Here is a 17,045-nt window from a genome sequence, read left to right on the forward strand (position 1 = left end):
TTTTACGTGTATAGTCGTGAGCTAAAAGGTTGCAACACATTTTCTTCGATTGTTTTTGAAATGTAGACTTGCTCATTAAACGGCGAACGTCATTGGTTCTTACCTGTGGATCCAACCAATTAAGCATCAAACCATCTACCATAAAAAAAAATGTGTTGCTACCTTTTAGCTCACGACTATACTTAAACAGAGGAACATCGTTATTTTTTCGCAAGCATTGAGCAAGATGTACAAAGAACGCATGTCGCACCTAATTAAGGATAATCGGAGATAAAATAAGCGGCATGCATCGCAGTCGCGTTGCGTTTATTACCGCTGTTAATTGCATATAGTGTTATTTAAACCGATCGCATCGTTTTCGATGTTCGAGAGACACAAATTTATCGTTTTCGTGAATACTCTTGCATATAAATCTGTGAATACTTTCAGTTTTTTTACATAACAATCTCATTAACAATATAAATATTAAAATTTACAAATAACAAGCAAATTTTCAGTTTTCCAAACATATCACGTACATTGCGGCAGGTATATGCAACTGGTTACCAAATTCTCCAGGTAAAAATTTTTCTAATATTTTTTTGTACGAATTGGAACACTTTTCAGAAATACTTCGAAATACTCAGAAAGTGTACATCTTTTCTTAAAATTTTTTATACATGTGAAATCTAAAATATTCTGAGATTTTTCATAATTTTGAAAAGTACTTTTAAGTATTTTAGATTTTATAATATTTTATTAGAAATTATAGAAAAATCAATTATACAAAAAATGGAAATCTTAAGATATGTCATAATTATCATATATAAAAAGTTTTGAAAAAAATCCGTAGATGTTTTGAATTTTTTCTGAGCATTTCTGACAAATGTTCAAATTCGTTTACAAAATCTGAATAAGCTATAAAGAAATATATTCTAAAAAATTCTGAGAAAAATTTTTACCAGGGCCGGCCAACATGTCTAACAGTAAATTTATCCTGCAGAAAAATAAAAAAAACCGTATTATATAGCGCTGAATTATTTTTTACTTTTACAAATTACTTTTACCGGAGCGTTTTTTCAAACAACAAACATTACAAAAGAAAATTCTTCTCTGCAGAAAAATCTTCGCTATAACTTCACATTTCATATTTATTACTTTAAAACTTGATTGCATTTCTCTGCAATACGGTGTACTTTTATTTATTGATAAAATAGCCGTTTTTCATAATTCAATTTTTTGACTGAGTAGATTAGCTTTTTCATTCAGTTGCATATGTAATATTTGAAAAGTATATGACTTATACGTGAATTTGTATGTACCTTATTTTTATCACAGTGTTTACATTGCTGTTTCTTCGAAATGGAAAGTATTTTTAAAATAAAGGAGAAGGTGATATTATGGCTATTTACATTTTATGTAATAACTTTGTTAATAATCAATAATTTAAATTAAAAACCTAACTACTATATTCATCAAACTGTTTGTCAATAGAAACAAAATTTGATACATTTATTATATTAAATATTGATTATAAAAATGTAGCGACATTGTATAAATGGGTCAAAGAGAAATAGAGGTGATAATATGGCACAAACATAACAAATTTAAAAAATAGATTTTAATATAAAGAAATAGTATTTTGTTATAAAACTACATATTTATTCAAATTTGAATAAATATTTGAATAAAAAAAAAGTGTTACAGAATGTATGCAAAAGTATGTATGTAAGTACAAATACACAAAAATCTTCTGCATATAAATTACCTTACTGAAAATCTATAATCTACGTGTAAACTCTAGAGTAGCAGTAAATCTGTCATCAACTACCGGTTAACTACTTTGATTTGAAAAAAAAAAATTATATTACATTTGTTAAGACATCAGTACAAGTAAGAACTAACATTACCAAAATCCCATGTTGTTGTTAATTCTGCCCAATTCGAAATACAGTCGAATAAAAAATTAAATAACAAAAAGAAACATTAGAGTGTACATACATTTGCGTGATAATACGCTCAAGTTTAAAAAATAAATAAAAAATACATGTATACATATATGTACATATGTATATTTACAGGACCAGATTGGAATATATCATTTTTTATAATGTTATAAATAAACTTAAAAAAAACTTCTCTTCTATTGTTTGAGTTTGACTGGTACGCTGTTTCAACGTTCTTGCCGCTATATGCTATTTCTCAGATTTATTTCTATCGCAGTTACATTGACTTTATGTTTGAGAATCATTTTACATAAAGTAATTTACTAGGTAGGTAAAAAAGTTGCTCTGATTATTTTAGTTCGACATTTCAGTAAAAAAAGTCCTAGTATTAAAAAAAGCTAAATTTTATAATATTGCAAGTATGTGTAATTAAACATTAAAATTGTAAATGTAGTTTGAAAAAGTTTCTAAATGCACGAAAGTATACTTTATATAAAAATAACTTATAACAAACGTTGGCTATTATATATTGACATATTAACGCCATTACATAACGGCAGGTTATGTTAAATAAATGATTCAATAAACAATTACTAACAACTCATCACCTAATAACAGAAATACATATGGTCGTAGTACACGTCGGGCCCATAATATCGCCTTCTCCTTTAATATCTAATGAATTTTATTTTTTTAGAAATACAAAAACACACTTTGCCTATTGATGCGAACGGTTTAATATTCTTCGGTATTGGCTTCCAGCAAATTTTTAATTATAAAAGAATGTTGGCACAATAATATTTCGCATTCTGAAACATAATAAATATTCGCTCGCGTACGTATGCAGCGCGTGCGACTCGCGCGAATGTCTCTCTACAGAACACACAGTAGCAAGTTTAGTTTGTTTAGTCTCAACGTTACTTTCACTCGTATTCGTTTACCACCTATCAAAGTGTTGCTCAGAACTTTCGAAGGAAGGTAATATTGCACAGACTTTCGTTAACCGTTGTTAACTCGCCGGTAAAGTATCTTAGGCCGCCCGTGAGAAAAGTTGTTACTTTCGTAACTTCGCGGAGTCGTGTGTTATATGTAAACATATTTACGACACCTTCCGACAGGTCGAGCGAAGCAGCGGATATACCGTGCGATTAACGGCGCTACCCATAGGGACGAGTGTACGATCGTCGCCGTTACTTTAACTCACCGTCAAGGTAATCGTTAATGCTCGTGCATCCGCGGTTTGATATATCGCGGACAATTTAGATTCACACTTAATCGATCTTACTTTTACGCTCGTCGAAAGTAGAATAAACGCACAGTTAGAATGTTTGTCGCGCTTATGAATCTTCTATCAATTTAACCTTAACACTAAATTATATACGTATCACGTTGCCCGATGAAGTACGAGCGGGTAAATAAATCTCGTACAGAGTCCCTCTAACGACTGACGTTCACATGTATGTATCGCACTCACATTCACGCGCGCATACAAGTTCCAGTTCATCAAAAGCAGCACGCCGAACTTTTCGTATTAGTCCAACTGACAACTATCCATCTTCGTTTGTTTCCATTGCGAACACGCGAGTCATAGTCACAATCGATCGTGAATATGATCTTAGCTAGGGAGTTAATCCAGCACTCCCGATGTCGTCCGCCTCTGCATTACGACCTAATATTTTTCGTTCCAGCATATGACACGGAATGTAAGCGATCGATCGACAAAAGAATGGATGATATAATGTGACTCATATGGTAGTTACGGTGGCACTTTATTCCAGCACTCAACTTTTTTCGTTGACCAACAGATGATTGTTCGAATATATGCGCAAAGAAGATGAGCTATTGCTACATATTTTTTTTTTATTATGTTGATCTCTTTGTTGGACACACCGATTCCTGATCAGTAATCGTCAGTAAACAGACCGTCGAGCGCACCGATGATCGATCACTATTAATCTCACAGTGATGACGACAATTATTCTGCTTTGCATTAGCATATTACGTTGTTGCATATTCCTCGTTGAACTATGATTAGATGTGCATATAATAGATTAAATGGATTTGCCCCTCGATGACACAAATAATCACAGCTGATCTTTCGGTGTTATTTTGCTTCGAGTAAGGTTGATCGTTTGAAAATGGGTAGTAATCAATCATAGCCAATCTTGCAACTCCAAAAGTTCCGGTGCCACCATTCCGATAACAACGATGTATCTTTAACTGGAACCACCATAATCATACCGCCGTTCTATTTAACTTCAGCGATCGAAACTAGGACATTCTCACACGATATGGATATCACGCGCGCGCGCATAACACGATAAATGACAATATTACACAATTGGGCTAACATTCACTCCGTATTTTCGCGAGTCTCGCACTTACGCACGTCACAAGCTCCACCAGTTCGTCTGCAGAGCCAGCTTAAGCGTGACGAACATGGTGAACAATGCGGTGCAGGCCATCACCGACGGCGACGATGCTATGCTATGTTGCATGGCCGCCGGATTGTCGCCTTTGAAGACGTGCACCAGGACGCGCGCCGGCTGAGCATTGCTGGCCTCACAAGTGTAGTTACCCGAGTGACGATCCGACGCCCTCGGCACTTCCAGCCAACTCTCCCGGCTGATGAGGTCGGTGCTAACGTTGACGCCTTGATCAACGTCGTAGTTGATCATACGGAAGTTGTGATACCAGAAGAGATACGATGGTACTTCCGTGGACTTCTTTACCAGGCAATGGAGCTGCAGCGTACTACCAGGCCTCACGAATTTCTCCGCCGGGCCGGCTATCTCCGCTCTGGCTTCTGCAAACGACCGAAACGTGAGACGTGAACAGTTCATAGACCCGGTTAGACATCGGGGCATTGTTTACTATGGTGGGTATGTGGGCGCTTCTCCCGAGATCAGGAGAAGGGGATAACTTGTATAAGAGCGACAGGATCTCGGACACGTCCAGAGTTTCTCAAACACGGGGATTAGGAAACTGACAACGTAGCTAGTTACCTTTTTTTTTCTTTAAACAATTTATGTTTGAAAATGGTATTTGTTTCAAGAAGAGATAGTTGGTTAAAAATTTTCAAAAATCATTATATTTTTGCGTTTTTTAAAAGTATTAAGATTTTTTATCGTTTATTTCTAAGAATTAATCATTAGGAAAAAGTTTTACTCTAATTACCACAAAATATTCTTTGCAACTATTCATTAAAGGCATCTATATCTCAAAAACTATGAGTTTGGTTAAAATTTTTACAGCATTTACTTCATTACTTAATCTTGTTCTTCTCATAAGATTTTTTAATAAAAATGTCCAATTTTGTTATTAACAAAATAGTCCCAAATTTTAGACAAAATCGCCTTTGTTTGCTTCAACAATCACAATTTTCATAAAAATATGTAACTATCGCCAACTTAATTAGGCACCTTATATTTTTGAAATACTTTTAGCCGGAAGGATTTAAACAAAAATTTAAATGTCAATTATCCTTTATTTCAAGAACTCTTTTAAATTGATGTACGATGCCATGAAAATTAATTTAAAATAATAGAGATAAAATTTTTGAATGAATGATATAAGTGTAGGTGTCTTATAATTTTAGTTGAGACTGTACAAGTATAAAAACCTACGTAGAGAGCAAGATTTAAGAGAAATTCTCTTTAAGATTCTCGAAATGTTTTTATTTTCAGAATGTTTTCTGTGAAGTATTACGATAATCATCGCAAAGAACGTTTTCATAAACATAATCCACGCCGATAGCTATTACAACTATTATTTATAATAAGTTTATGTAAAAGAATATTTTAATATAAATAAAAGTATACTATATTTAATAAGAAATCCTTTTTAATTTAATATACTCTTATTTTTCATAAACATTTTCCAAAAAGAAGCTACTGTTAGAAGTAATACAAAGGCTGAAAACGATTCGGTTTTCACATTACTTTATTTTGCAATATTATACAACAACGAGTTGCATTTTAGATATATTTAGTTATTTTTAGCTATTTTTTCTTTCAAAATATTGTCTCTTCTTGAAATGTTATATAGAAGAAAATAAACAAAATGTAAAAATTTTTCTAACAAAATTATTGATACATAAAAAGTAATAACTTATTTGAAATCTTATATCTATTACAGTCATTTTTCAATCCAATAAAAATATGCTTTTTAACAGTTTTAAATGTTTTAAATATCCATTTTAATGCGCCGAAGTAAAAAATATAAATAAACAATAATAACTTTCATACATTTATCAGATTTAGTATATTATAATTCATTTCTATATTTTAATAATTCATTAATATAACTTATGAACATCTTCATAATTTAACAATCTTATGACTGCTTATTTCGTAATTTGCTAATAACTGTATGGAATATTTCTCTGACGGGGAAAGCCCTAATAATATTTGATCTATGAGGTTGGTGTAGTAGACAATTGACGTAATTGCCATAACAGGGTAATTTATCAGAAATAATATTTTATCCAATAATATCAGAATTGTAATTAACACGTAGAATGTACATGTATACACATGTTTGTAAACATATTTCTATGAAAGCATTCCAATTGCATAATTAACCTTTCATCTAGATTTGCGCATGTTGCTGTTTTCCATTGCCAAGATCAATTGCATTTATGACACCTCGTCTATCAGTCATAAAAATATCATTAGAGTTTTCGATAAATAACGTTTCGCATTAAGAAAGCAAAAATATTAATTTTTCTTATTTTAATAAAATATTTTACAAACTTTCAACCGTCAAAAAATTTATGTTAATATCGTTGAAGGAAATTTAAAATTTCACAAACCGAAGGAATTTTTTTATTGAATATAATGTAAATCAATAAAACATTACTCGATAAGAGCCACTCCCAAATTAATTTCTCGCACAATTCAGCCCATTGAATAAATTGTCTATTAATTTAATATAACTTTCAATTAAGCAGGGCCCCATAGAACAATATGTTTCATAGATTACTTTTTCTCCAAAAAATAGTTGTCATATGTAATCAATATTATTATTCATAGAAATCCTACCTTATCGTCGACTTATTAGCGCGCAGAGTGGCAGTTACCGCTATTTCGAATTAAAACAAGTGCATCAAGAAGATTATTATAACCAATTCATAAACAATTATACTGACTAGCCTTAATTACTTTATCAGTAACATAAATCTTAACATTATCTAGAACATATTGTAGAACAATCACTTCGGAGATATTATTATCGCGATAAGCAATCGATATTCAATATTCATTTATGCTGAAGAAATTTAATACATTCTATTACCATTTAAAAGGTTTCGAACTACTATATTTAAATATTATATCGAACTACTTTATTTACATAAAAATGATATTAACAGAGATCAAAAATCATATACGCGTATGTGTGTATCTATATACCTATAATACCTTATACTGTCACAGATTATCATCATGTATCGCTAATCAATCGAGAATGGAATCAATCATGCGAAAAGATAATCTTTTTTTTAATATCTTTCCGTTACCGATTGTTGTGCTTCTATGGAATTTTAACAGCTTCCATCGTAAATTGAAACCGTTTATTCTTTCCTCTGAACTGTCTATATTGATTTGTAAGTCGATAGCACTGAGTACCATATGACACAAAGCTCTCAAAATATTTAAACCCTACGGAAACATTGGATTGATAAATTCATGATTTGAATGTAGCGTTTCAAAGTGATTACAAACACGTGATATGAGCTTGATACTTTGACAGCTGCACATTTCGGAAAAAAATTTACGCTCGCCGCTGGTTATCTATTTTTGTGAAACACTTTGTATTAGATGTCAAACATTTTAGGATATTGATTGATTTTTGAAAGCGCTTGTTCCGTTTGATATTTTTATAAATATATTATTGGCATATCGCATAAAGAATGACGAATTTCTTTTTATCTCTCTCAATGATAAATCTGTTTCCATTTTTATGTAGACGTGGAATATAAAAAAAGGTTAGAACTATTAATTTCATTTAAACAAAGATTGAATTTCTCCTCTTCACCTTTAATAATGTATTCTGAATGCAAAAGAAATTAAAATTTATTTTTAAAATCACGTTAATGGGATACGAAAACGTGGCATAACATGAATATTTTTGTATTTATGTATTTTTATTATAATATATTTTATTATAATTTCAACAAAATATATTATAATTTTAATAAAATTATAGTAAATTTTGACATTAAAGTTTAGTTAATTTACTATGATCTTATTATAATTTACTAAAATTTATTATAATTTTATTAAAATTATAGTAAATTTTGACATTAAAGTTTAGTAAATTTACTATGATCTTATTATAATTTACTAAAATTTATTATAATTTTACTAAAATTATAGTAAAATTCTTTGATATTTATTTGTATAATTTCGTGATTTTAAAGATAAATGCCAATGATGAGAAAAAATTCTCTCCATATAGCAAACAATTATAATATTTTTTATTTTCATAAACTTTTTATATAATTTAACCACTTATTAGTACAGACTTTGTATTTTAATTTTTTATTTAATTTTATCGTATTAATACAAACTGTTATTTCATATTGCATTACTTGTTACAATTCTCTGAAATTCCTTATCGCCTTGAATAATATACTATGACATCGTCGGAAGTATCATTTGTAATAAACATCAACTACATTTTATGATACAGGAAAATTTTGAAAGAGTTTCTGATCTTGACTGTGAGAAATACTGTCGAGATGACTCATGTTCTGCGGTAACTCGCACGAGAGAGGCTTCGCAAATTTTAAGTCCGCTCACGCCCGGGCGCGTTTCACCCTTTCACTCGACACGACCTGACACGCCGCGCGTCGACGGCGGGAGCATTATAGGATCAAGTGTGTGAGGGGAAGCACTGTGTAAACACGCCCGCCGCCAACACCCGCACCAGCTAGTCCAGATACGTTTTTACTACTAGCCGACTACTGTCACGACCGAGCGGCCGCGAATGATAATCGAGATGTGATTCGAAACGTTTGCACGCAGCTCTGAGGGTTCCCCGGAGTGAATGGCCGTCGATTCCTGTGGGAACTATTGCAGTTTCGAATCGCTAGAGCGTGAGTCCTTGTTCGACGTTTGCCTGAACGATTTTTTGACAGCCTTTACCCAGCATTTACGCAGGCTACCCCGTGGACTTTGTCGCGACAAAGGATCTCGATGTCGTTTCTGAAAAGTGTGATATGTATCTGCTGCGGGTTCACGATGATTTTTTTTCTCTCTACTATTTAGATTTTTTACTACTACAACAACGAAAGATTTCGATTTTCATGATTCAAATGGTAAATGGCATAAAATATTTTTAATTCGATGTTACATAATGGATTTTCACTTTTCGTAATGTCATTTTATTTTTTTAATTTTTATATTTGAAAAATTGAACAATAAAATTTGAAAATGTCATTTAATTTATAAAACGAAATTAAATAAAACTGATATAAACAAAATACATTACGCAAATGAAAGTTACTTGATTTGTAAGAAATTATAAAATATCAAATCAAAGTCAATGTAAATCTGCAAATGCAATATAAGTAAGCTTTTAACCAATTGTTTTCCAATTGAGCACTTTGTGCATTTCAATCACTTCTTAAATTAGTTTTGACTTTCCAGGTTTTCTCTCGTCACCAGTAAAAAATTTATTCTTTCAAAAAGATGCTAAGATATTATTCTATAAAGTTAAAAGAATGATTAGTGATATCTATTAAAATACTTTTCGACCAGAGTATTCAGACGAAATAAATAAATAAATATAAAATTAATTAATAAGTAATATTGACTCGTTTATAGAAAATTATAGAAAATCGATACGACCGTACAGATGTGCGATAATACAATTACATCTTTTATGCATTTTTAACGTTTTCCAATTGAACTCTTTGTGCTGTAATAACTCTCCAATCGAAACTAGTTTCGTTTTTTACCAAGGTACTCCCTATTCAATGATAAAAAAAAAGGATTCAACTTCATATCTGCATGTTCATATTAAGCTCTGATTTAATTTTTTTTTAAATTCGATTAAATTTTTGTGTTTGTATTGATATATTTAGCTGAAATTTCCAAAATATTGCAAAAAATTAATATTTAGAAAGAAAAATTAGATAAATAATGATAAATGTTAATGATTTTAATTTTACATAAGCTAGTTTAAGTTTGAACGTTCCTGAAACGATTTTTTAAGACTAATTTGTTTTAGCTTTTTTTACGTAGCATTTTTTAAGCACCCCAAATAGAACACAAAACATTCCAATCATTACCAATTACGAGCCTGTTCCTCGATTGCTTCTTCATCAATTAAAAAAAAAATTAATTGAAATATGTCCATTTTTACAGGAGTTAGGATAAATATGAATGTGTCTTCAACTAGAGTTTTTTATATTCATATTTATTTCTTATGAATATGCAAAACAATTTAATTGTAAATCCTGTCGGACCAATTTGCAATTTACGTTAATTAACGAACAATTCGTATTGCCGTAAAAAAATCCAACGAATTCGCTCACTATTATACTTTGTCGCTCACTACTATACTTCCGGATGCACGCGTATAATTTTTCTCGTAACGCGTAACAAAATCCCAACGCGAAACTGTAATGCTGGCAGTACGAGGGTATTGCTATCCCACCGTGGTGCGCATAAAAGCATAATAAAACCGACATAAATATCACGCGACGTAGCGCAGACTACATCACACGAGGAACATTATCGGCCCGTTGAGGGTTAATAATTCAACGTCTCTCGCGAAAAGCGTTACGCCATTTAATAAGGATACGGCGTGTCGCGGCACGGCGCAGCGATGCGCTCGAGGGTATCGTTCGCGACTTATCAGACACGCTACATGCCGTATGTAATTAAATGGTAAACTGTGAGCCCGTGTAAATTAGAAATTCGAGATGTTACGCACCAGAATTGGACAGCTTATAAAGTGCCTTGGAAAATATGACCGCGTACTCGCGCGCTAATTATTGTTAGCTTAAGAACATGCCGTTATCGGATGATCAAAGTCAAGACCGTCTGACTGAGAAAGAAAAGGACCAAGATGATCCTGTTAAGGACGAAATACGCTCAGAGTTAGAACAAATGGACAAGAACAAGTGCACCTCGCGCCGATTGTATTTTAATGAGAGCTCATTAAGGCCGAGTTTAAAACTATCTTCATTTCAAAGACAATATCACGATCATATTGATTCTAAAGTTATACCGGATTCCTTCCGACTCGCCGCCTTTATTAAATTCACCTTTCTCTCCGAGTTCTTCTCATTCTTAGTACCTCAATTGGATTTTTTCCATTCACTTGCGCACTGATAAATAGGCATTCCGATAGATTTATTTCAATTTTTTTCATGTAAAACCGCATTCTATCGGAAATTTATAAGAAAGTTACAATATTTACATAATTATTTAAAACGTGAAGAAAGCAAACTCTCTTAGTGATTAGAAAAATGACCAGATATAGGGAGAATTGTCGAATGCGTGTCACAGTTAAGATAATTTCGGTATTTACGCCGCGTGAAGCAAAGATTTACGTCGCAGAAATAAAAAAAGAAGTGAAGTAATTTGCTCACCCCGCTCTGTTATAAGCTTTTATGCTATTAGTATTGTGTTAAAATTTCAATTATTTATTTTTAATATTAACGAAATTATTATGAGTTGAATCAATGTTTGCCAATGTATGAGTAGCGACAATAACAACTTACATAAAATGTAATCATTACTCTTTTTCTATAGAATGTGTAATAAGCTTAGTGGTTATTTTGTAATACATAAATGTAGAGAGATAATAAAGGATGAAGTATACCAAAATACAAGTACTTAGCTTTTGTATTATTTGTTTAGCTTGCCCCGCCCATTTAATATTGACTTGTACACAAATAAACAAACAAGAAATTGTAGCTTAATGTTTCAGGTCCTCTGTTATTACAATATTTAACTTTTTATCAATAATAAATTAATTTAATGTAAACCTATTTGCAACTGCAATGAAAGGTACGATTAAGACTAATGATCACTTAAATCGTCTCTGTGGAATTTTTAAATCACGTAGCTTTTGAAAATATCGAATTTATGAATTAAAATATTCAAAAATATAAATAATTCTTAACTGTACTTATTTTATTAATAATTTATCGAAAAGAAAAATAAAATATTTAATAATTAATAAATAACAGTAATAATCATTGAAAAATGATAAAGTAAGAACGTCGAAATAAAACTGTGTCGAATTTATTTTTGTAATTGTCAATACATGTTCTTTTTTTTACAACTTCTACTCAAAAAGTACGAAATCATCAATTTAAGCGAAACGATTAAAATAAAAAAAGAACAATCAAACAACGGCCAAACAATCAATAAGGAATGGTACTTTAGCATTATAAAAAATTTGCGTGAAACAATTTGCAAAAAATTGCTTAATTTGTGGAAAGAAAATTCATGGATTTTGCATTATAATAATGTATACCATTTCATACATCAAAGCTAATGCAACTTTTTGGTATACATAAGTTTAATAAATATTATTCTTCAAGCACTATAGATTTGGGCTTTTATGACACTTTTCTCTTTCTCTCTCTTTTTCTCTGTTCCCAAAATTCAAATTATCACTTTCTCGAAAGCGTTTTGAGTCGACAGAGGCTAATAAAAGAAAATTACCGTAAATATCAAAAGTCGACTAACATAAATAGCTGTTGTAAGCAAATTAATTGATACATTATTAAAACTTTGTACATACACATGAAAGTCGAATACAGTTATGCCATTTTAGCGACGAAAAAAATTCCTGTTTAACCGCTTTATTTAAATAGACAATTCTAATTACTTTTTGTATAGAGGAAAGTCACCAATATGTAAATCATTTTTTTTTTTTAATATTTCTTAAACACAAGTTAAAAGTGAAATATCAAAAACATAAATGCGAACTAGATAGATGAATTGATTCTTATCTATACGCAAAAGTATTATGTAATTATTGTATTATATAATTATTATATAATTATTATTGTAAACTACTTTACAAGCCATTCAACATTTTTTTTACCTTTTATAGTTTCGACGATATTTGCTTAAAAAGAAAAAAACCGATTTTTTCAAAAGGTTGTTTGACTTCCTAAAACTGAATTTGGGCACAAACAAAAAATATTTTTGTGTTACGGATGAACTCTTCTATGTGTACACAAAATTTTAGAATTTTTTCAATTTTTGGATTGCCAAACGTTCCTTGTTAGAATATTTAAACTTTAGTTTAAACATTTATATATTCAACTTCAATACATTAATACTTAAATTAAAGTAATTTAATCAAATTGAAAGATTTAATCAAATTAACAACTTTAGCAACATATCAAATTGTACAGCAATTTTATAATATTGTTTCGTATTTCATTATAACTTTTCGCGATAACGCCGAAAGATTGTAAAGTTATTGTCTAAATCTTACATTGAAACATTGTAATATTACATGAAAATGGTGAAATGTTTCTGCAATGTTACTGCAAGCTTGCAGCAACGTTAAAATGTCTTACAATTAGAAATATTACGATGTAAGACTATAATAATGTTATAAATGCAACTCATATTATATTGAAATACGTTACAAATACGTAGAACGCTTTAAAAACAGATAGATATTGAGAATATATAAATATATATATAAGGAAAAATTTGTTGCAGTTGTATAAATTTAATCTTTTTGCATATGAAACTTGAATGAAAAGATTGTAAATGTATGCAAGTGCAAAAAATTTTCTTCTCATCTTTCTTGAATATCTTTATTATATAATTTTCTTAAAGTTTATTTATTAAAATCTGAATATCCTACATATTAGAAAATTATTATTAAATTTTTATATAGGAATGGAAATTATTACCCAATGTTTTGTTATGTAATAAACATTGTTATTTTATTTCTCTCTTTCTCTCTCTTGATGTATATAAAACAATAATATTAATATATAATAATTTGAGAAGTTTTTTATAATGTTTTTATTTGTTTAATGACCACTAAGTTAATTTCTTTAATTACTAACCATCGTTGAGAATGACTTCAAAGAAAGTCAAAACGCGTCTGGTGCTTATTTACGTTTCAGAAAATAATTATCGACATTTATTTGTGCTATTGTTGTATTAAGCATTTACTAAGTATATTTACACTGTATTATTGATACGCACTAACTATCGCGTTTGACTCGCATATCCTTTGTTTCATTGCTTATATTTTTAATATTTATATATTCACTAAAATGATATACACACGGGAATACTCACAAATGCCTTCTCACACAAAGTTACACGCATATCGGAGCGCGTGTTTTAATAGGATAAGGTTGCCGAAATCGCACCACTTTTGACATAAGGTTTATAACTAAGGAATTATGAGGAATATTTTTAATTTTTTTACGTCATAATGAAGTACAACATTTCTCCTTTTATATTTATTTTTTTCAAAATTGTATGTATTGTCATAAATTTTTAAATGACAATTTTTAAGAAACCTTTAAATAGTGCGATTTAGGCAACTGGTCTCCTAAATTGGCACCACAGGTTAATATTATTCTTTCTGGAGTAAAACGACACTTTTTGTTACTAGATTCTTTCTTCTCGAGCAAAAATGCCTTAGATAAGCATAATTTTATTAACGTTGGAGATAATTACTATAAACTAAATATAATTTCAGTCAATGTCATGATTTAGATAATTTTTTAATAATATTGTAATGACATTGTCACATTAGGCAATATTGTTAAAATGTATGCTTGTATGATTATTATATTTGATTTTATATATATAGTCACGATCAAAGCAATGGTGCGATTTAGGAAACTAAGGCATGGTGCGATTTAAGAGACTAAAGCATTTTGTAAAACTTCATTTATTTAATTTACAAATAAAAGTACAAAGTTATTTGAACTTTGCTAATCTAATTTTAACAATATTGTGATTATTACAAACTATCAAAATTTTGATTATTTATTTTACCTTTTTTGCAATCAAGCTACGAAATGTGTTGAAAAATAGCAATAAAGTTACCATTTTTTTTTAAATATTAATTACAAAATTTCTATTGTTTTTGAACGTGTTGAGTTCAATAAAGGATAATGATAATGTTATTTAGTTCTCAAATAATCCTGCAAAAAGTGTACAAGTACTGTAGTTGAATTTATACGCAAGGTGGTGCGATTTAAGAGCCGGTGCGATATCGGCAACCTTACCTTACATGTATATCCTAACAATTTTATAATATTTCTACAACATTTTGGCAAAATATTAATATTGTATGTCTTTGCAATATTATATTGTAACTTGCAATATTAATAAGATTATTCTGAAATGTTAATGGAAGCTTCAGAACTATGTGGGATGATAACCTAAAAACAATGTCTAAAAAATTGGGCCTTACGATTGATGCAATAGGCGATGGTAGAATTTAGATATGTCCTCGTAGGAAAAGAGTCAACTATATAATAAACTGGTGAACTAATAAAATATATTTGTATATACTTTTGCGTATTAAAAAGAATAGTTCATAAAATTAGAAGATATAATTAAACTCTCACACTTTGTACATTTGTTTGACATCTTTTATTAGTGTACAGCTGTATCGCATCCGACGATATTTTTCCTACTTTAAGATATTAATAAAAATATGAAAAAACTCATGAAACATCTTTCAACGTTGTAATTGAAAATTTTATAGTTATTGCCTGTTCTCACGAAGAAGTGCACAGCTTTACGCTGCATACCCATACAGAACAGAGAAATTGCAAAAACATTATAGAATAATTTCAATGAAACATTGCAGCAACATTACAATCTCCGCTCTTTGAAATATTGCAATGAAACATCCCAGCAACATTGCAATATAATGTATTTAAAATACTAAAACACTAATGATACATCATAACATTTTAACAATATTGCAACATTTCAACAATAACATTTGCAGAGCGTTGTTGTAACATTGCTGGAATGTTTTGTGTACTAATTCTGAATTACATTTCTATACAAAAAATTTTAGCAATTCCGAACATATTTAAGTGTTTATTTATTTTACTAGCAATTTTAAGTATTAATTTATTTAGGTATAAATATACAAGTATTGTTTAGAATCACAAACTTTTATTTAAAAAATTTGCATCACTTTAAGATAATATACATTGAATGAAAATGCGTTTCATTTACATATGCTTACATTGCTCTTTATCGTTTACCAAATATTAAAGGACAAATAATACTCCTTAGGAGTAATAAGTGTTTTCTTCAACATAAAGAAATACAGGTAACTAATGGGCGCATTTAGCAGAACAAGCCGCTTTGTAGCAATCGAACGTGATTGGCTCTTACTTTTAGAACCAATAAATCAACGTACAGATTCAGCAGAAGATCTAGTAACGTTGCCCAACTGTTGAGTGCGGCAACTTTGCTGAATGCGGCCAATAATTACGGATGAGTTTATGTGAAACAGAATCAAAACATTTATGTGTAATTCTATTATAGACAATACGTATATTATTATACACAAATATTCTGTGTTGGCTCTTTATTGCAATTACTTTATATTAAAAAATTATAATATTGCAATATTTCCAAAATATTAATATCATATTATTGAGATCTTGCAAGCATATTGTTAATTTATGTTTTTACAATGTCTTTATAATATTACATTGCAATTTGCAACATTGCTGTAATGTTCAACTGTGCTGTATGGGTAGCAATTTTATATTTCAAACCGTACTATGAAAAAAATATGAAGTAGAAAAATACAAATAACAGTTTTAGGTAGCTAGAAAAATGTAAAATGATATAATATCATCAATAAAATACGTTCATTATTATTTAAGTTATACAATTCAAACAAAAAATCGTATATTTTGTCCTCGTTTTTCAAAAATTCGTTTTTAGCAGTTTTTCTAAAGAAAAATAGCTATAAATATGTAAACTATGGAAGTTTATTTCTTTATTTATCTTAGCAGATCATGATTTTATTAGTATTAATATAATGCACTGACTATAGCACCTATTCAATTAAAAATTTTTTTTCCACCGTATAGTTATGTTAAAGCGCCATTCTTCAGCTTCAAAACGG

General features: G+C 30.0%; 1 protein-coding gene across 1 annotated transcript in view; it reads right to left on the reverse strand.

Moving 5' to 3' along the window:
• Positions 1-3,801: 3,801 nt before the first annotated feature.
• LOC105204249 (lachesin) overlaps positions 3,802-17,045 on the reverse strand; it is a 367,012-nt gene continuing 353,768 nt past the window's right edge. The window contains exon 5 of the mRNA XM_039455250.1: positions 3,802-4,731. Coding sequence (XP_039311184.1) covers positions 4,316-4,731 — 416 coding nt within the window. The 3' untranslated portion in view covers positions 3,802-4,315. The remainder of the gene's footprint in view (positions 4,732-17,045) is intronic.

The sequence above is a fragment of the Solenopsis invicta genome, chromosome 11 (assembly GCF_016802725.1).
Source record: "Solenopsis invicta isolate M01_SB chromosome 11, UNIL_Sinv_3.0, whole genome shotgun sequence".
In the NCBI taxonomy this organism is placed as follows: Eukaryota; Metazoa; Arthropoda; class Insecta; order Hymenoptera; family Formicidae; genus Solenopsis; species Solenopsis invicta.